The sequence below is a fragment of the Lissotriton helveticus genome, chromosome 7, assembly GCF_964261635.1.
Source record: "Lissotriton helveticus chromosome 7, aLisHel1.1, whole genome shotgun sequence".
Lineage (NCBI taxonomy): Eukaryota > Metazoa > Chordata > Amphibia > Caudata > Salamandridae > Lissotriton > Lissotriton helveticus.
In genome coordinates, this window is record NC_136068.1 from 1,272,982,841 (window position 1) to 1,273,005,073 (window position 22,233).

Sequence of the window (22,233 nt, forward strand, 5' to 3'; positions counted from 1 at the left end):
CCCGTTTCCAGCCAAAGTCATCGAGAAGACCGACAACAAGCAGCTGGCCGCCTTCCTGGAGACGAATGGATCCCTCGACCCCTCACAGTCTGGCTTCCGGGCCAACCACAGCACCGAGACCGCCCTCATCGCCGCCACCGATGACATCCGAGCCCTGATGGACAAAGGAGAAACAGCGGCCCTCATCCTCCTAGACCTCTCCGCGGCATTCGACACTGTCTGCCACCGCACCCTAGTACAGCGCCTCAGCAACGTCGGAATCCAGGAGAAGGCTCTGGAATGGATCATCTCCTTCCTCGACGGAAGAACACAGAGAGTCCGCCTACCACCGTACAAGTCAGAGGCCACCGAAGTCATCTGCGGCGTCCCTCAAGGATCCTCGCTGAGCCCCACCCTCTTCAACGTCTACATGAGCCCCCTCGCGGCCATCGCACGACAACACAACCTCAGCATAATCTCCTACGCCGACGACACCCAGCTGATCCTCTCCCTGACCAACGACCCCGCCGCCGCCAGAGCCAACCTACACGAAGGGATGAAAGAGGTAGCCGAGTGGATGACGACCAGCCGCCTGAAACTGAACTCGGACAAGACGGAGGTCCTCATCCTGGGCTCCTCACCCTCCGCCTGGGACGACTCCTGGTGGCCTCCCGCCCTGGGCACCGCACCCAAACCAACAGACCACGCACGAAACCTGGGCTTCATCCTGGACTCCTCCCTCTCCATGACCAGACAAGTCAACAACGTCTCCTCGGCGTGCTTCAACATCCTACGCATGCTACGGAAGATCTTCTGGTGGATCCCCACCGAGACCAGGAAGACCGTCACCCAGGCCCTCGTCACCAGTCGACTGGACTACGGCAATGCCCTCTACGCCGGTACCACCGCCAAGCTCCAGAAGAGACTCCAGCGGATCCAGAACGCCTCAGCCAGACTCATCCTCGACATCCCACGAACCAGCCACATCTCCGGACATCTTAGAGACCTGCATTGGCTCCCCGTCAACAAAAGAATCACCTTCCGCCTCCTCACCCACGCACACAAAGCCCTACACGACCAGGGCCCGAGCTACCTCAACAACCGAGTCAACTTCTACGCTCCCAAACGCCACCTCCGATCAGCCAACCACGCCCTCGCCGCCGTCCCCCGCGTCCGAAGAGCGACTACAGGAGGAAGGTCCTTCTCCTACCTGGCCGCCAAGACCTGGAACTCCCTCCCGACCGACCTGCGCCTGACCCAGGACCACCTCTCCTTCAGGAAGAAGCTGAAGACATGGCTGTTCGAGCAGTAGCGGCACCCCTTCCCCCACCCCCCCCCCCCCCCCAGCGCCTTGAGACTCTACGGGTAAGTAGTGCGCTCTATAAATGTCCTTGATTGATTGATTGATTGAACCTCCTAAATAATTGCATAACGGTAATATAAAGACATTTAGGCAGGATTAAAAGTACCTCGAAAATGAAAGGGAAAACATTTATGCTAAATCTGCCCCCGCTCCGCAGGCACTGCTTTGGCTGGTGTTAGACCACTTCTATGCAGATTAGCTTGCTCTATATCATTTTGGGAAAATGTTCCTGTGAGCTAAATGATAACTACTTGATTAAAAACAATGCAATTGTGAGTAGAAAGAGCTTTTGAGTTTCACTTGAGCTTATTCTTTTTATTTTTACTTTCAGATGAAATTTTACCCAAAGGCAACTGCAACTGCAACGATGTATGCATTCTCCTGAAGACGGCCTACTATTATCTCTACCCTTTTAATCTAGAGTTCAGCCTCTTTGCCTGTGCCATGTCTTATGTGATGTGGAAGAACGTGGGGCGCCTAATAGATGACGACGTCCATCACCCGCACCACCTGAAGCTAAGGTCCTGGCGGGAGGCCCCTTTCATAGGCCTGATCTGTGGGATTACCATGCTGGCTGTGGGACTGGGACTGTTTGTAGTGTACGAGTTGCAACTAAAGGATGATCAGCTAAGGAATCGAGTGCTCACAACCTTTTTCATCTTCCATGTGATCTGCTTGAGCCTGATGTCAATTGGGGCCCTTGGAGGAATCATTGTTTTCAAATTTGACAGAAGACAAATGTGCAATCGGAAGAACCCAAGCCGGGCCCTGGATGTGGCTTTGCTCTTTGTCGCCACGATTGGGCAGTACTGCATTTCCTACTACTCCATTGTGGCCATGGTAGCCACTAACCCCATAGACTATCTGAGGGCCCTAACCCTCACATACTCACTGCTCTTGATTGTGCAGCACACAATTCAGGACATCTTCATCATTGAAGGCCTGCACCGTCAACTGCCCAACGACTGGGAACCACCACTCAAGGCTCCTCCTGAGACACCGAGAAAAGATTCCTCCACACTAGACAGTGCCAGCCACCATGCCTCTCAGCAAGAGCCAGGAACTCTGAATGCCTTTTCCCGTCAGAGGGCATCAATCGCATCATTAAGAGCCACACTGTCAACTTCTCTCTCAACCCACAGAAAGAGGAGAAGACTTCTGAGAGAGATCTGCGCATTCCTGCTACTAGGAAACATCCTTGTAAGTATAAACTCTACCACTGAAACCTTGTATAACATGCATGATTGTGCAAGAATTTCATCATCAAACAGAGCGTGCATGTCTGGAAGCTCAGGTCAGATCAGTCCAAACCATATAATGTATTGGAAATGGCTAATGTGGAAGTAACACTGGTACTTTAGGGTGCTAGCACTTCACTCACATCTCCACCTCGGTCCTCAATAGGTATAATATGATGGCACCTTCAGAGCCCATTGTCCCCTGAATGAGAACATTCTGAAACTGAAGCTGGACATATAACACCTAACAGAGCAAGCATCTATGCATTAGCATAAGGAGGCAAGCAGTGAGACTTTAACTATTTACTTGAACTTTAGATGGGAGTAGATACCTTTCACTGTTAATGGGAGAACGTTCCATAATTGATTGTGAAGAATATGGGGCATGTAGCATCCTGGTCACCCTCTTAGGCTGCCTGGCTGTGTTTTTAAGTGCTGGCCAGTAAGAAAGATGACAACCCTATGCTTGATCTTAGGCACCTAAACCAACAATCCACACACACTAACCCCAGCAATGTTGCTGAGGGTGGGAACCAGAGGCGCGGGGCCAAAGTGCGAGCCAGCCTCATGAATACACAAAAGTGGGCTGCCCCTTGAATCAATTCCTATGTTTATCTACAGAGTTCTGTAAAGATGCACTACAGGTGGGGGCATCTCATAGAAAGTTACGAACTGGCCTCACACACCGCCCGGTGTCATGCTTCATCATCGGCTGTCCTCGCCCTCTAAAAACATGGTTTGATAGATGGCGGGCAAAGACCCGGAGACAGGGATGCACTTCTAAATCTAAGTGATGGCCGTGGGGGAGTGATACCTGATTTTAAAAAAAACATTACATTAGTCCATGTGCTATGCTTTATTCAACTGGTAAATGTATGGTGGTTTAAAACTAAGTGAACGGTGGTATGGTATATTATTCTCCCTTCATCGTATGAAATGTGGTCGACATGTTTCTGCTGAGGTGTCCCCGAAGGGTATGTAGCATTCTTCAGGACCTAAAAAAAGGGGGGAAAAGGGTGGGTTGTATACCCTATGTATCCACTTCCTTTTAACTAGTGAAAAATAGAAGGAAAATCCTGTCGCTAGATCAGGGGAGGGGTTACAAAAACACTATGTAGATGGATATTTCCCTCTTGGTATAGTACCTCTGAGAGTAACTCTGTAGAGAAAGGAAAAACAAAGACAAAACATACAAACCAAACCGTGTGAGTATGTAAACAAATAGTTTATAAACATCATCCATCCCGTGTCATACCTATAGCATGCGTGGTGGTGTGAAGTGGTCTTTATGAGACACGTGGCAGGTGCAACGTGTACTCACACTGTTAAAAAAGTGGTTGTTATGTTATGTTAAAATAGCTTATATAGCGCCCAGCTGCCCCAGCAAAGGGGCGTCCCGGTGCTTTTAGCAGCTCCTAAACAACTGACTACGATAAGATTCAGCAAGACATTGTCCAGGAAAGCTTTAATTTAGGGGGAAAAGGTAATTGCCTTTCTAAAATCCAGCAGACCTTCCCGCTCTCGTATGTGTGCTGGTAATGAGTTCCACAGCTTTGCTGCTAAATAGCGGAGGGAACATCCTCCCGCTCGGCAGCGTTTGATCCGGGGTACCCTGACCAAATGTTGACCCGCAGAGCTTAATACACCGGTTGGAACATACGGGGTCAAAATGTTGCAGAGCATTTTGGGAGTTGCAAGTTTTAAAATTTTAAAAGAAAGACATAATGTCTTAAACTGAATTCGCTGAGCTATAGGGAGCCAATGGAGCCTCCTTATGGTGTCAGTGATGGAGTAAAATCGGGGAAGGCCTACTAAGGCTCTGGCAGCTGCATTTTGGATGCGCTGCATCCAAGAGATCTCGGCTTGATTGGCTCTCAAAAGCAAGGAGCAAACGTAGTCCAATCGAGAAAGAACAGTGGACTGGACTATCAGCTGCCTAGTAGATGAGTCGAAAAATAGGTTTAAGACCTCGTAAGATGCCAAAGCATGTAGCAGCGACTTTTTTTTGTATGGAAACAGAAACTAAGAGAGGAGTCCAACCACACCCCAGGTTCTTGACTTCTTTCTTAGGTTCCGGGGCTTTACCCAAAGCATTGGGCCACCAGTTATCGCCCCACAAGTCAGCATTTTTTCCAACCAGTAGCATTTCTGTCTTGTTTGCATTTAATTGCAAACAATTAGATGTCATCCAGTCTGCCACGGCTGTAAGGCCGCTTTTAAACCTGGAGACATTCAGGGTCGAGCCTTCAGTTAGGGCAACCAATAGCTGTGAGTCATCCGCATATGGTTGAAAACCTACTACCCGAAACGCTCCATGGGAGGGCTGAGGTGGAAGGACCTACTTAGACTTTCTGTAGGGAAAAAAAACAACACATAAAATCACTACTGGTAGTTAAGGGTTAGTCACCAGTATTCAGAAAGAACCAGGTCAGGCGCACGCAAGAGGGACATAGGAAACAAACCTTACAAACCCATTTTTAACTATCTAAATGGCCTTGTTAGTGTTGGAGGCATAATTTGGCCAATCGGGTGGGGCGATTCACAGTCACGCCTCCCACCAGGAGGTCAGGCAGCCCCATAGAGGGACACAGGAAACTCTTTAACGGGCCCAAATAACACTGATTAGCTCACTAATTAGTCACAGCTCTTTAGTATAAGAACCCTCTGAATCTCACCATTTACCATCAGCGGGGAGACAGAGAGGACGCCTCCGAGAAGAACGGCTGGAAGCACTGAAACTAGACAGTAAGAGTCTGCCTGAAGGAATGCTGGTGTGAACTTGAATGAATAGGTGGTCCATTTGTTCTGGATTTCATCTTTTTATGTTTGCTTTAACTAGGAACCTTGGTCCTGGTTCTTTCTGAATACTTGTGATAACCCTTAACTACCAGTAGTGATTGTTTGTGGGTTTTTTTCCCTACAGAAAGTCTAAGTAGGTCCTTCCACCTCAGCCCTCCCATGGAGCGTTTAGGGTAGAAATACAAAGTAGGAGGTGGTGTACAACCACTTTTTAACGGTGTGAGTACACGTTGCACCTGCCACGTGTCTCATAAAGACCACTTCACACCACCTCGCGCGCTATAGGTATGATGCTGGATGGATGATGTTTATAAATTATTTGTTTACATACTCACACGGTTTGGTTTGTATGTTTTGTCCTTGTCTTTCCTTTCTCTACTGAGTTACTCTCAGAGGTACTATACCAAGAGGGAAATATCCATCTACATAGTGTTTTTTTAACCCCTCCCCTGATCTAGCAACGGAATTTTCCTTCCATTTTTCACTAGTTAAAAGGAAGTGGATATATAGGGTATACAACCACTACCCCATTTCCCCCCTTTTTTAGGTCCTGAAGAATGCTACGTACCCTTCGGGGACACCTCAGCAGAAACATGTCGACCACATTTCATACAATGAAGGGAGAATAATATCCCATACCACCGTTCACTTAGTTTGTAACCACCATACATTTACCATTTGAATAAAGCATAGCACATGTACTTATGTAATGGTTTTTAAATCATGTATCACTCCCCCACAGCCATCACTTAGATTTAGAAGTGCGTCCCTCTCGCCAGGTGTATGCTCGCCCTCTATCAAACCAAGTTTTTAGAGGGCAAGGACAGCAGATGATGAAGCATGACACCAGGCGGTGTGTGAGGCCAGTCCGTAACTTTTTATGAGATGCCCCACCTGTAGTGCATCTTTTAAGAACTCTGTAGATAAACATAGGAATTGATTCAAGGGGCAGCCCACTCTTGTGTATTCATTACCTAAACCAACAATCACATAATCAAAGAGTGAAAATGGGAGTCTATCAATAGCATATTCATACTCATAGGAAGCATGATGGCCAATGAAGAAGACCTTCAAATGGACCCCTCGTGCCGGCTGCAGCTAAATGCCCCACTTAGGTAGCAAGCTAGAATAAGGAGAATGCGGCAGATGCAGACTGAACTCTGCCTATCGAGTCTGCTTTTTGACATGCCCAGCAGTACCTTAATTGCATGGTATATCATCAGACCAGCATAGCGACAAATGTCCCCAACCGTACAGCCTTCCGTAGGTGGCCCCAGATAATGCCCTGGCCATACTGAACCAAAGTTAGTGTAACAATCTCAGTTCTATGTTTTGCAGATGGAAGCAGGATATCAGTCCTAGACTTCCCACTGTCCAGTGATAGCAGCACTTGTGAAACAAATCTTCTAAAAAGGGGTTTTAAATACATCGAGCAAGATAGGCTCAAGCCAGGTGCAACTGAACATGATAAGAAAATCATTAAATCATACCAAAAGGTCCTTAAAGAAGTACACACCGCTTTAGCCGTGTTGCTTACTGGAAATGTTATTTCTCCTTGTAGTTTCTACCACTTTTAATTTGAACATGTGTCAAATTCTAAGTGGTTTGAAGAGTTCATATGAAGAAGGGTCTTTGCATTTTTATCACAATTACCCACTTAATGAGAAACTCCTAGGAACAATGGACCTGGTCTGCTGCTGCCAACCGCGTCTTGACAGTCAAAACTAATCAGAATTACCAGAAGTTACTAATTCGCACATGGTGAACAAAGAGCATACACTAAATATTGAATGGAATAATCAACTATAATAAATGTACTGATCGCCTAAAAATACTTCAGGATGCAATATGAAATATTTTAAGATTAATGTTGTTTATTTTCAAACTTTGAAATGATTCAAGTTAATTTTCCTAGCCGCATTCAAATTAATCAGCTTGGACCATTTTAAGGTTTGAAAATTAACAAGAACAAACTCAGTACTGCATCCTAACTTATTATTAGCCTAGCGTCAGTCATTCATTTGATCTTTTGGAATTCTATTTTTGCATTTTTTTATCTTTGGTGATAATTGCATACAATATATATGGACATGCTCCCCACCAAAACTATTTAGTACTTTCTGGATTCTCGACTTTATTATGTTTGTACCACCACCCACCCAAAGAACTGCAATAAAGAAATCTGTTGGTCCAAATGGAAACTTCAGGATAACAGACACTACCAGTCTCCTTTTTTCTTTGAAGAACCTGAGGGATCCGTTCTCTCCCCTGTTATGTACAGTCTGTACATGGAACTCCCTATATCCTTACTCTTTGAAGGTAATACCAATTTCCACCAGTAAACTGACGATGCACAACAGTTGCTCAAAATATCCTCACCCCATATATCCAATGACTAAACATCTGTCTACATCTTATCCAGAATTGGAGTCAAGTTCCCACTTTAAACTTAACCCATCAAATACAGAATCGCTACTGCTCATCAACAGCACCAAGTAACGTAAGATACAAGAGTGGCCATTCCACATGTATTTAAATGCTTCAGCAACACTTGACAGCCATTGCAAAGTCACTCAGATTCATCCTCGACAGTGACCTCTTCATCACTAAGGAAGCCCTACCAAATGCCACGCATCGTCGTGGGCTAAACTAATGCATTTTATGGAAATTCCTGCATCAGCGAATTATTCCAGATATATAATGCAAATCAGCTGCGTTTAGCCGACAGCGTGTGAAAGAATTTCTGGTGTAGAGCTATGTCTGTGGTGCCGATGACTCTGTACCACCCACTGCACCAGTCACTGCAGAGATTGTAAGGCTCCACTGACTCACATGCTTTTGCACCTAACCAAGCAAATAGGGCAACGGGCCCAGTAGCTTTGTCATGGTTGGTGCTGCTCCTCCTGTATTTACTGGCACTCTAACGGGATTGGCAGAACTGCATTGAGGTCAGTTGTGTTACTTAAGTGGACCTTCTTCAGCACTGTTGATCTCAGAGGGCATAGTGTCTTCAGAGCTCAGCTCCAGACCACCGTGAAGGTCACAGGCACCATCTGCATACCCACTGGACAGGATACTTGGAGGTGGTATGTTCCAAACTAGGGATGTATTTTAGGCAATGGAAGCTGTATTAATTAAAATGCCGACCTGACAAAACTTGTTTATGAAGAAAACATCTACAAATTACATTTTCCCACCTTGGAAATATTTTCCTCACAAAGCTACTCTTTCATTTACCTCAAATTGTTCACCCCACCACAACTAGCCATTCAACTGCATCTCAAAATGAAAACATAAGGAAAACAGTCATAATGTGAATTCTTAATTAAAAAAGACGTATTTTCCATTTCTGTGATTCGCAACAGAAAGTCTGAATACAGCAAGCAGCATGTCAGGATAATTTGAAATGAAAGCAATCACACAAAGATCTTCAAATTTGCAGAGGGGAGGTTCTGTTTTCTTAAGAAGTATGTGTTTCACTTATTTTAAGACCATGCGGGTCAGCTTGTTTACCGTTGGGAACTTTCCTTTTACAAACTAAAACATTCTGAGACCTGCAGTTTTGGGGGACTACGGGTGACTAAATTTAAATTGGGCTAGTCAATCTAATGATGATTTATAAAAGAAAAGCTCAGAGCTGGGAGTAGAATGTCCAGGAAAACCATAACTTAGAGGAGCACAAAATGACCAGCTCTTCTACAAAGAATATGGATGAACTACAATTATTGTGCTGTGAAATATATTATGTCTATATCTCTATGTTTTGTGCTTTAAAACATGTTATAACCCTTATGTCAGATATAAGCCCATTACTTACCTTTTTGCAAGACACCTTAATTCCAACTGCTAACGTGTATTCTGCTTGCCCTGGTGTGTTCATGCACTGCTCGTGTCCTTTAAACATTTTTGTCGGAGGAATCCTTGCACTGCTACTTCAGACTGTACTAGCTCTGGGTGAGGGAAGCTTACACTGTTGGTGCTTACATTATCCCTGTTCTCTATTTCTATATATGTGTTTGTGCAAGAGAAGCTTGCATGAACGTCATTTAGGAGTCACCAGGGGTTGCAGCTGCGACCCCTGGCTCTCACCTTGCGACCCACGCATTGCCATTGCGTCCCTTGCCTCAGAAGTGGCAAAATCAGTACTAGGAACACAACGGCAGCGCCTCGCTACGGATGTCAGCTGGGGCTCCAGTTTCCATGTTTTCTGTTAATTGTTTTATTTCCCTAATAGCAGGACCATTGAAATTATGCACTTGTGGAGCCAAAGCGATTTTCACATAATTATGGATTTGCCACATCCGCTACATAATCCATTATCTGCCACATAATCTGCAGATTTTAACAAAATAAAATTCTTTCAAGCTCAAATGGTTGAAAAGTTATAAAAAATGCGACAACATGTGTTGCTGCGCTGTGGAACGCCTTTTTCAAAGCTAGACTGGTCACCTTTCTTTTGCTTATTGCTTTATTTGGGTGTTAGACTAGTATTAATGAGGTGCAACCAATGCCCAGAGAGTGTTACCAAGTTTAACAAGTATTTGCAATGCAATAGGTCTCACGTTTACGAGAGATTGAGCTGTTGGCATTGTAAATGGCAATGCCTTTTATTTATGTGTTGTTTATAAAACAGATAAATAAGAGGCATTGTCATTTACAATGCCAATAGCTCAAACTCTTGCAAACGCAAGACCTACTGTTTTGCAAATGCGTTTGGCGTCCGTGCTATAAAATTTGAAATGCGTTAGGAGAGAGTGTGGCCTGCTTGCAACAGCAGGCAGGACAAAGCTATTTGAGATAATAGTGCTTGGAGGCTGCAATTAAAGCCTACTGAGTAACAGCACACGTAACAGGGGGTGTCGCTATGAGAGGTTACAAAATTAGTACTAAGGAGGGGCTACCAAGCCTATTGACCAATGAACAGCCAAAGTTTACAGTGTACAATGACACAAGCCAATGAAAAATATGGGAAGAGATTGTGTGAAGCTTCAAGTCCCTACCGGAATGCATCATGCCTTGCAGAGCAGCGCATCCGCTGCCTATGCTTGACCTAAAAAGTGGACAAAAGAGTTGATGAAAATCATTGCAAAGACCGTATGATTCCAAAGCCACCAGGGCAGATAATGGCGTCTAGTCTGATTATTACCCTCAAACAAAAGTCTGCAGCAATTTTGCTTTTAAAAGAATAGGTGTGATCAATCCTGCAAATTTACAGGGAGAGCACAGCCAAAGATGAATCAAGGGTCGACTGACTCCAAGAGCTAGTGCACACCCAGAGCCTTGAAAATATTTGGCATGCAAATCATGCAAAAAACATTTTAGAATAGGATATGGGATCTTCAAAATTCAAATAAATGTATACCTTTAACACACTAAAGCATTTGACTTTAGTACATCAGATATCTTTGCATTGCAGAGTATTTATTAAAAGTACATTTTTAAACATGCACCCTGAAATATTCCTGTTCCTTCCCTGATGAAAATGGTATTAGTAAACTAAGTGGCAAATGTGTACCCTTTATAAAGCTTAGAGTCTTATTATAGACAGTGCAACATGATAGACTACTAAGTCAAACACACAAGAAGTGTTTGCACAATGCGCCTGAACACAGGTATCTGAAGGTGCTCTCATATATGTGAATGAACAAAAAAAAGAGGCTGTGAGAAATAATGGCTTGCCTAGAATGACAGTTTAGTCAAGCAGAGTTTCAAGCTATGCAACTCAGTCACTATAAGAGTATCTCTTTCCGACGTCAAACGTTAATGCTTTTGTCCTTACCTCTTGAAGGATGTGTTTGGAGCGTGGGTGACAGGCAGAATCCACGTTTTATTTTTGGCACTTTTACATTGCACAAAGTCATAGGAGCGCTTCACAACAGATACGCACTAATGTACACTTCTGTTCTGTCAGAGATAGATGTGCCAAGATTCCAAGTATGCTGGGCTCATTCCAAGTATGCTGGGCTCAGTTAGTGGTTCTAACCTGTGTTTCCCATTATGCATGTTTGGCGGGTGTGTACTGTAGCCACTTCACTTCCTGAGCCAGAACCAGCCACCAGACACGAGCTTTTAGGGGCTCGCCAACCTCTATTCAAACTACGTGTTGAGCACCCTAATACCAACTCTCAGCGTGAGGCTTAATACAAACTTTATTTGAGAAAGAGACACCATTTCTGCTTTTGCTTACTGGTTATTTTTTAAATTATTATTTCGAACTCGAATTTCCTGTGAAATCCCTGACGGTCAATAAAAAGAGCTGCCCCTAAAGTGACGCCACGGTATCAGGAGTGCAGAGAATGAAAAGGGGGGGCCCTCGGCCCCCACGCACGCATGGCGGCGCGGCGACCGCCGCCCCCCCCTGTTTCCTTGTCGTCATTCGGCGGTGGGGGCGTGCCCCGGGGGTGCGGCCCACCGCCGATTGGCCGGCGGCCGCCCTGACCCGGATCCAATCTAGTGGTTCCGGGTCAGGGGGGACGGGCGATAGGAGGGGCCAGCCGGCCCCTCGGGAATAAGAGGTGGGGAGCGCCCAGGAGACCCCCTTGTCCCTGGACGCTCCCCCGCTGTACGTTGTGCCCCGCGTGCGGGGCCTCTTTGTTTTAACTTTGTTCTTGGTTTTTCAGGTCGGCGAGGAGTTTCGGGCAGGAAGGATCCGTGTTGCCGTTCGGAAGTACAGGTCGGCGAGGAGTTTCGGGCAGGAAGGATCCGTGTTGCCGTCCGGAAGTACGAGCGTGAGGGAGCAGTGTACTCGCACCCCAGACTCGGCAGGTTTCGAGGGAGCAGTGTTAGCCGGAGCGGGGACGGCGGATGTTGAGGTAGTTCAAGCGGGGCGAGAAGGGTTGGCGGCACGCGTAGGCGGTACCGGCATTAGATTTATGCCCGCTCACCGCGTTGGGGGACATTGTGTTTGGTTCTTAGGTCCGCCGCCTCCACTCCCGCGCTAAATCGCCCCTGCAAGTCCGGCGAGGTGAATTGAGCGGGGCCAAAGGAAAGGCGGCATCCGTTCGTATAAATACCCGCTGCCCGCCTTTCTTCTCTAACTTTGTCACGCGAGGGCTCGTAAGGCATTTTGTTATATTTTCTTCTATTACGAAGCTAAGCAGGGTCTACCAGGGCAGCACCTGGATGGGAGACCCCATATAGAGTGTGCAAGCGGGAAAACAGGGCTTGGTATCTTCTGAATTGTTTTAAAAGTGTAATTGAAAAGTGAATTGATGTTTTTTATAAACCTAGCTTCATAATTGTGTTACAATTATATGAGTAAAGTGAATTGATGTTTTTATAGACCTTTTAAGGCTACATTGCCTTGTGATATTGGAGACTGCTAACGAAGTGTGTAGTTGCAAGTAAGAAGGGAATTCACAGTTGTTTCATAAATATTCTGTCCTGTTTTGAAGAGATAAAGCGTAGTGCCCTGTTTAACTGGTATTCTGGGACCGTTTTTGCAAAAAGAGGCATCTGGACTAGGTGAACTCTTATAGGATTGTGTTACTGAAGGAAAGAGATTTGAGACTGCATTACTGTTCTGTTTTGAAAAAGAGTGATAGTGAACTGTTCTGTAAAGCGGCCTTTGTCTTTTGCTATTAACAAGGGGGGTTCAAACCTCCATGGTATTTGATCTAAGTTTTCGTGGATGTGCCCCTGCTTTATCACACGGTGTTAATGCATTTCTCTATTCCAGGCCTCTAACGACATTATTGGTGCAATTCATTCTTCAGAGAGGAGACTAGACGCGCAGCCTAGTAGGGGACGTGATCACAGACCGGCGAGTACACGGGACTGGTCGGTAAGAGGGGTACGGGGGGCTAGCATTTCATCGCTCCTGGTGGCCGCCGGGTGGGTCTACATTAGGTTTACTCACCCCCTTACATAAGCGGACAAGCCGCTAGTGTTGCGGTCGCCGTTGCATGGTGCTGAAAGCCCCCTGGTGACCCTCCATCAAAAGGTACACAGAGTTGGCCTGTTGTGATATTGAGAGAGTAGGCTGCTGTTGTCGGGGGTAGCATCATGCCAGGTCCACGGGGTGGAAAGAAGGGGTCCAACATGGAGGCTATGATGCGGGCCATGATGCGTGACATGAAAGAAATGAAACAGCAGCTAGGGAAAGTAAATGAGCTGGAAGCACGGTTTAATGAGAAGCATGGTGACGCCCCAGGTCCATCGGGTAGGCCTATTCGCAAGAGGGTTGCACCAGTGCCAAGGGGGGATTTTATCACCTCACCTACGAAGTCTAAGTCCAAGAGACCCAGGGATGACACCCCCACCCCAGGGCCAGTAGAGCCGGTACCTTCCGTGCCGTCGGCGGTCGTGCCATCCCCGCATATACCTATGCCTACACCCCTTGCCCCCGTGGTGCCGGTGCCGGTAGGTCAACCAGTAGACGCTGGGCCTGCTTCCCCACCGGTGCCCACAATCCCGGGTACAGGTGTGCCACACCCGGCACCCGCCCTGCCAGCTGTGTCGGTGCCACAGGGCATAACCCCAGTGGTACCGGTTGTCCCTGTGGGTAATTTCGAGTCAACACCCCCTGAATTGGTATCCCAGATAACGGCCTTAATGCCATGGCTCCAAAAAGGGGGAGCTTTTCCGAATTCTGCAGACCATGCAGCAGAGGCGGCGAAGTTTGTGGAAAAAATCAGATTGGCGGCGGTCGCCAACAGTGTTGTCTTGCCAGTATCTTCTCCCCTTGCAGGTCCAAGTGGTTCCCAGCTGAACGGATTGAATGGGCAGCCGCCCCCGGTGCCCGCACTTGGTAAGGAAGTGGCATTGCCGCTCTTGGGGGACGGTGTTGTACCTTCCAGGAGCGAGAATCTGGCTCAGCATGTGTCATTAGCTGTGAAAGAGATGATTTGGGCGGATAAATACGTGTACATTTATTCTTTGTTGTTAGACAATAGGGAAATGGAGCAGGCAAAAGCACTGAAGGAGTGGATGCTCCCAAGTGAATGGAGGGCGCAGTGTACTAGATTTAGGGTTGAGGAAAATCTCAACAACTGGATGCAAGCATGGGCTGTATTCACTGCAGTTAAAGCAGAGCGTCCTCCAGATTTACAGGCAGCATTGGCATGCTACTCGAGCAGGATTGTGGGGTGGAGTCAACAGTATTCTGGGGAAGCATGGAAGGGTTATGATGTCAATTTCAGGAAGGCATTGGAATTCAACAGATCATTGCCATGGGACACGGTAGATTCCATGGCGTGGCACAAACAGTTCTCCGATACTGCACCTCCCCCTCAGTTCGGTGCCGGCAAGGTGTTCACTAGACCGCATCAGCCCTTTCGGCCCCCTCAAACGCGTGAGGTACCTGGGAAGTTTAGGGCAGGTGGGCCAGAGAAAAAAGGGGTGTGCTGGGATTTTAATAGGCGCACCTGCACAAGGGCCGCGTGTAAGTTTAGACATGCATGTTCCTCCTGTGGGCACCCCTCTCATCCAGAAACTACCTGTAGGTCCAAGCAAGGTAACACAGGTCAGAGGGGTAGGGGAAGGCCATTATAATTCAAACAGGTTAGGCCCCCCCACACCAGTGGATGTGGCGGCAATGATTCCATGGTTGAACAGATACCCAGACCACACATCGGCCACCCTACTCCAAGAAGGTTTTTCTAAGGGTTTTAGGATCCCGGCCGGGGGATACACAGGCAGTGCGCACTGTAGAAATCAATTGTCAGTCAAGCACAATCCGGCTGTTGTGGCCGCCAAAATTGACAAGGAGCTTTCATTAGGCAGGATAGCTGGCCCTTTTTCTGAAGTGCCAGTACCCAATTTTGTGTGTTCCCCACTGGGAGTTGTCCCTAAAAAAGAGAAGGGGCAATTCAGATTGATCCATAACCTGTCAGCACCTAGGGGGACGTCACTGAATGATGCCATTGACGAGGGTATCTGTAGTGTTAAGTACGCCTCTTTTGATCAGGCTGTTAACTTATTACAGGCCACGGGACCCGGGGCGCTGATGGCGAAATCTGACATAGAATCAGCCTTTCGCCTCCTCCCAGTCCACCCGGCGGACCAACATCTTTTAGGTTTCACCTTTGGGGATAGGTTCTACATGGACAAATGCATGCCTATGGGTTGTTCTATTTCTTGCGCCTACTTTGAGATGTTTAGTTCCTTTCTTGAATGGGCCATGAGACAAGTGACGGGCCATCAAGGGGTCATGCATTACTTAGATGATTTCCTCTTCCTCGGTACAGCGGGATCTCAGGAGTGCGCACTGGCATTGCAGGAATTTTGCGTGCTCATGCGGGCTTTTGGGGTCCCTCTTGCGCCCGGGAAGACGGTGGGCCCGACCACCTGCTTAGAATTCCTGGGCATCGAGATTGACTCAATGGAGGGATGTTTTAGATTACCTAAGGACAAGGTGTGCAAATTCAAGACATCACTACAGTTATGCCTCCGGAAGGAGAAGGTCACTTTGCAGCAATTACAGGAGGTGGTAGGGCAATTGAATTTCGCACTGAGAATCATCCCCATGGCCCGCCCCTTCTCTCGCTCCATCGCCTACGCGATGAGGGGGCTGAGGGAAAAGCACCACCGCACGCGCCTATCGTCTGAAATTCGCCAGGATATGCTTATTTGGATAGCATTCCTGGAGGATTTTAACGGTAGGGTGGTCTGGCCCGGCCCGCTCACAACATCGGCCGAGTTGGGACTATGGACTGATGCGGCCGGTAGTGTGGGCTTTGGCGCCATCCTAGGGAACAGGTGGGTCGCTCAACAGTGGCCAGAAGAATGGAAGACATGGGGTCTGATCAGCAACATTGGCTTCCTTGAACTCTTCCCAATATGGGTGGCACTGATGGTATGGCCCGAACACCTATGTAACCAATCAGTGGTGTTTTGGTCAGATAACATGACAGTGGTGGAATGTATCAACCAGCAGGGGGCGCGGTGTCCTTTCATACTTCGTCTGATCAAAGAAATTGTTCTGCGGTGCCTTAAACTGAATGCTAATTTTAGAGCCAAACATGTCCCTGGTATTTTAAACAATGCGGCTGACTCCCTTTCTCGCTTCAAAATGCAGGTTTTCAGGGAACATCTTCCCACAGCAGACCCCTCGCCAGCACACTTCCCAGCAGTACTTTGGCAGATTGGTGCCCCAGATTACAGGACCTCGTGGTCGCTAGCCTAGCCCCCAGGACCAAGACGGCTTACGAAGGGGCGTTTCTGTCTTATTGTTCTTTCTTGGGGCCACAGTGGGAAGTGCTTTGGGCGAAGGAGGATGGGTTTGCAGCCTATTTAGAATGGATGCATAAGGAGGGGCGCTCGGTGGCAGCGGCGACCAGACATAGGGCAGCAGTGTCATTCTTCGCTCAAGCTAGGGGCTTCCGGGATCCCACTAATACCTTTATGATACGTAAGGCTTTAAGGGGATGGCGCCGTATTCAGGGACACCAGAAGGATAAGAGGAAGCCCATTGGATTGGCCCGGCTAACAGCCTTACTGGGCACGCTGGAGACGGTTTGTAACTCGGAGTGGGAGGTGCTTCTTTTTAAGGCGGCATTCTCCCTGGCATTCTATGGGGCGCTGAGAATTAGCGAACTTGTGACAGGTTCCAAGTCTGACCTGCTAGGCGGCTTGCAGAAGGCTGGGGTGACGATAAGGGGGGACACCATGTGGGTGAAGATCCAGAAATCAAAAACCGACCAAGAAGCTAGGGGTCACACCATAGTTCTGCAACGGGCCCCCGCCAACCCGTGCTGCCCGGTGAAGCACGTAGAATTATTCCACGGACTATTGGTAGGTTCAGCGGGCAGGGCATTGCTCTGTCACGCCGACGGGAGCCCCTTGACCAGGTATCAATTCAGGAGAGTGTTGGCGATGGGGGTTAGGAAAGCAGGTCTTGACCCTAAAGATTTTGGCTCTCATTCCTTCAGGATTGGGGCAGCAATTGAGGCGGTGGCGGGGGGCCTCCCGGTGGAGAGAGTGAAGACAATTGGGAGATGGTCTTCAGAATGCTATAAACGTTATGTTCGGATTGACATGCTATGATTACTTGTCACTCACGTCTGGTCTCTTTCCGCTCTCTTACAGTTTCTCAGACCTGTTACGCAGGGGAGGAATTTGTCGTCGGGCACCGCCAATATTCATCAGCACGGAGCGGCGACCAGGAAATAACGAAGAACAATGTCTGGATTGTTGGTCATTCGTATGTGAAACGAGCAGAATGTGTCTTTCTGTCAGGTGACAAGAGGAAAAGGGCGGCACAACTAGGGTTGGACATCACGTTCTTTGGCAGAGGGGGGTTGTGTCTTCACGAGTTCAGGGGGTTCTTCCAAGGTCTTTTAGCACGCCAGCACTCTCCACCGTCAGTGGTGATACTTCACCTTGGGGAGAATGATTTGGCAACACTGGGTAGGCGCATTCTGATTGAGGAGATTATTTCAACGGCGGGTTGGATGGCTAGGACCTGCCCCGGTTGCACACTAGTATGGTCACAACTCATACCTCGACTACAGTGGCGGGGGGGGGCATTCGGTCAGGGCGTTGAATCACTCGGTAAAGAGGATCAACACACGGTTGGATAGGTTGTTTCGATCCCCCTTGTTACAGTCAATACCTCATGGGTGTATCTGGGGCGACAAGTATTACTTGAGGGACGGGGTTCATTTAACTCAGGAAGGGAATGTCTTGTGGTCTGACAATATCTGGGCCTGGCTAGAGGGATTTGTGAGTAGGAGGCTTCCATAAGTAGGGGTTAGAGGGGGGAGGCCAGATCGTCGGTTAACAATGCTGGCCTGTGGCGGTAAGGTCATTATCGGTGAGCACATATTTGAGGTCTGAGGGGGCGGGCATCATCCTATGGAGGTTCCCGCCCAGGGGGAGGGGCCTGCGGGCCACTCCCACAACTCCAGGGGCAAGGTAATAGGCAAAGGAGCGCGGGTAGGAGTAGTTCACGCTTTCCTTAGGCTGGTAGCCACCCCGCGCGCGTGGACTCATGACGCCACCGGCGCAGAGTAAGGGCCCTCCTTTAGTGGGTAAATGGAGTTTAGGGCGTAGACCGGGCAATTCCCGGGGTAACACTGCGCATGCGCACTTCTAGGGGGAAGGCGCAGCTTGTAGGACCTGACACCGGTAGTGACCCTGCCATATGGCCAGAAATGTACAAAAATCAAGTTAGGATGCTTAATCTAAGTTAGGAACAACATGTATTAGAGTTTTGTTAAGGTCAGGCTCTCAAACTTGTTGATAAGAATGTGAACTAAATGTCCTGCTGATTTTTGTATTCATTGTTGATCATGCAATTAAAACCTTTTTTAATTTCATACTTTAATAAATACGGCCGGGCGACTAGCGCCCGCCTTCCAAAAAGTAAAGACGTCTCGTGTCCACGTTCCTGGGTGTTGGGTGCCGGATTGGGGGGGGAGGCGGCAGCTAGTCGCTGACCATGTGAAAAGGGGGGGCCCTCGGCCCCCACGCACGCATGGCGGCGCGGCGACCGCCGCCCCCCCCTGTTTCCTTGTCGTCATTCGGCGGTGGGGGCGTGCCCCGGGGGTGCGGCCCACCGCCGATTGGCCGGCGGCCGCCCTGACCCGGATCCAATCTAGTGGTTCTGGGTCAGGGGGGACGGGCGATAGGAGGGGCCAGCCGGCCCCTCGGGAATAAGAGGTGGGGAGCGCCCAGGAGACCCCCTTGTCCCTGGACGCTCCCCCGCTGTACGTTGTGCCCCGCGTGCGGGGCCTCTTTGTTTTCCCACCCACCATCCCTTGGAACAAAGTTTGGAGTAAGTTTTATGTCTGATTCAATGGTAAATTTCGAAGGTACGGTCCACAGGAGAGACGGATCTGTTGTTGTATTTTGTGAGAAGTTTGTTTAGGAATTTTCCCCTTTTTAGCAAATTATGTGTATAGTGAAGTATATTTGAAGCCATGTGTCTTTAGGCCTTTTTTCCCTTTGTAGCTATACGTTGGTACTGTTATTTAGCGTAACATGTGTAAGCGAATTGTAATTTAATGCCATGTGTCATTAGGCCTTTTTTCCCTTTTAGCTATACGTGGATACTGTTATTTATTAGCCAGTGTAGCTGTCCTTTAGAATTTTTCCCATAGGTCGTCGTATTTATTAGGTATGGGGCATGCGGTAAGGTCATTATCGGTGAGCACATATTTGAGGTCTGAGGGGGCGGGCATCATCCTATGGAGGTTCCCGCCCAGGGGGAGGGGCCTGCGGGCCACTCCCACAACTCCAGGGGCAAGGTAATAGGCAAAGGAGCGCGGGTAGGAGTAGTTCACGCTTTCCTTAGGCTGGTAGCCACCCCGCGCGCGTGGACTCATGACGCCACCGGCGCAGAGTAAGGGCCCTCCTTTAGTGGGTAAATGGAGTTTAGGGCGTAGACCGGGCAATTCCCGGGGTAACACTGCGCATGCGCACTTCTAGGGGGAAGGCGCAGCTTGTAGGACCTGACACCGGTAGTGACCCTGCCATATGGCCAGAAATGTACAAAAATCAAGTTAGGATGCTTAGTCTAAGTTAGGAACAACATGTATTAGAGTTTTGTTAAGGTCAGGCTCTCAAACTTGTTGATAAGAATGTGAACTAAATGTCCTGCTGATTTTTGTATTCATTGTTGATCATGCAATTAAAACCTTTTTTAATTTCATACTTTAATAAATACGGCCGGGCGACTAGCGCCCGCCTTCCAAAAAGTAAAGACGTCTCGTGTCCACGTTCCTGGGTGTTGGGTGCCGGATTGGGGGGGGAGGCGGCAGCTAGTCGCTGACCATGTGACAGTCACATATGCTCTACGACACCATGCACAGTGCCTTCAGGGCAGCAGTCATGAGTTAAGAACAGTCAATTTAACTCACTCGAAAAAAGAACCGGAAAAGAAAAATAGTTATAAAAAGAGAAGTGTTGCAGTCGCTAGCTGCATAAACACTCATTATGAAATTTAGAAAAAAAGACACACTGAACAAACTGCTTGATTCACACGGCACTTCCTACTCCTTCCGAGGCTGTGAAGCACTCCACTTCACACCGGGCTTCTGGGCACCACCAGTTCAAAGTGCACGGTGCTCTAATAATCGTACAGCAGAACTGGTAGGAACATATAGAAAGATAAGTTGTAGAAAAGTACAAGAATAGGCATAGTTGCTCTTTCAGATACAAGGGAATATGAGAGTGCAAGATTAACAGTGGAGTGTATGAGGAGACAGGCGAGAGAAAATTCGGAAAGCAGAGGAATATCATTAATTTTTTTTTAATAAAGATTTTTAAAAAAAGGCAAAAGACGACTGCTAGGAGGGTGGAGGGCTTATCACGTGATTGGAGCTTGGAAGCAGAAGTGGAATGAAAACGGTAAGGAGAGGAATATCGGTGATTTTTTTTATTATTAAAGGTTAAAAAATAGCAAAAGACGACTGCTAGGAGGAGGGTGGAGGGCTTATCACGTGATTAGAGCATAGAAGCCAAACAGAAATGAAAATGGTGCATGAATAACAGTGGAGTGTATGAGGAGATGGCGAGAGAAAATATGGGAAAGGAGAGGAATAGCGGTGTTTTTTTAAAATTTAAAGATAAAAAAAAGCAAAAGACGACTGCTGCAGGGGCTGTGTGTGCTAGAAGGAGGGTGAAGGCCTTCTCACATGCTTAGAGCGTGAACGTCAAAGTGGAATGAAAACAGTGTGGTGAAAAGCATGAAAAAAATAAAGAAAAAGAAAAAAGTTCTCTGAAACAGAAGATAACAAGACAAGCGAAAGTACACTGCACTTTGCGGTGCTCCTGAACCTTGGAAGGAAGTGCTCTATCGGCTTCGAGAACAAGACAGGAGGCAGGAAAGAAGAACAACGCAGGAATGGACTAATCATAAGCAGGAGGGGGGAATTAAGTGGTTTTATCCATTACAGCAGGTCTTGCAGCAGCGCATGCGCGCTGATGCTCGACCTAAAAAGGATGACATAATGTAGTAAGAGTGCCGCAATATGCCACATAATTTGCCTTTTTTTCCTGCATAATTTACTCAACCCTGCTGCGCAATTTTGCCCTCTCCTGCCGCATAATTCCAGTGGCCCTGACAAACAGTTAATATTATCACATTATTCACTATTAGTGTAATAAAAAATGAAGTAAAATCAGCAAGATTAGGACCCTATCTGGCAGCTGAGGTAAGTAAAAAATGATTTTTAATGTATGTTGTGTGTGTGCTTGGAGGGGAGAATATGTTTATGTGATAAATAGTGTGTGAGTGAATGTGTGCGTGTGTTAAGAAAATAAAAGTCAAATGGCATGTAATGTCACTTCCTCTACTCCTAAAATTTCTGTCAATTGACATTCATGGAAGCAAGCACCTGTGTACCGCACTTATTCAGTGTATACGAGGGAGCCTTGGGCTATTGATGTCCATGTGGCACCTGCTCTATCTATGTCCTTTTGAAGCTTGAAAATGGGTTGCCCTATATGTAAGTGAACATTATATGCTTTCACAGAACTTGTTTAACATGTACCTTCTCTCTCTGATAAAGAGAATACATTTCTTTAGAATTCACTGTCTAAAATGTGCCAAGAAAAGCAAAATCCTATTTAAGCTCTTGTTGGCAACTAATAAGGACCTTTGATGAGCGAATGAGCCTCAGCGGAATGAAGCTCATCTCCATGGGCGCAGACAGTGGTGGCAAATGACACCCATGGCCCGACCTTTGCAAGCCTACCACTGGCCTTACTAGCTCTAACAAGCCCAGGAATGAAGGAAGAGAAAGGAACAGACAGTAAACTAGACTCACAGATATCGATTTACGTTCTGTGGTTTGCACTTTTTGCCCATCCTCCAGCCCTTCACTGCAAATAGGAGACTGTTGAGGCTTTTGAGGGACTCCGGCAGAACAAGTACTTGAATCAAGTGAAGGGAACTTATTGCTGGCTCCA

At 47.5% G+C, this 22,233-nt stretch overlaps 1 protein-coding gene across 2 annotated transcripts in view; it reads left to right on the top strand.

Moving 5' to 3' along the window:
- LOC144767333 (proton channel OTOP2-like) overlaps positions 1-22,233 on the top strand; it is a 319,185-nt gene that overhangs the window by 264,340 nt on the left and 32,612 nt on the right. For both annotated transcript variants that reach the window (XM_078650816.1, XM_078650815.1), the window contains exon 5: positions 1,674-2,542. In XM_078650816.1, the coding sequence (XP_078506942.1) occupies positions 1,674-2,542 (869 nt within the window). The remainder of the gene's footprint in view (positions 1-1,673; positions 2,543-22,233) is intronic.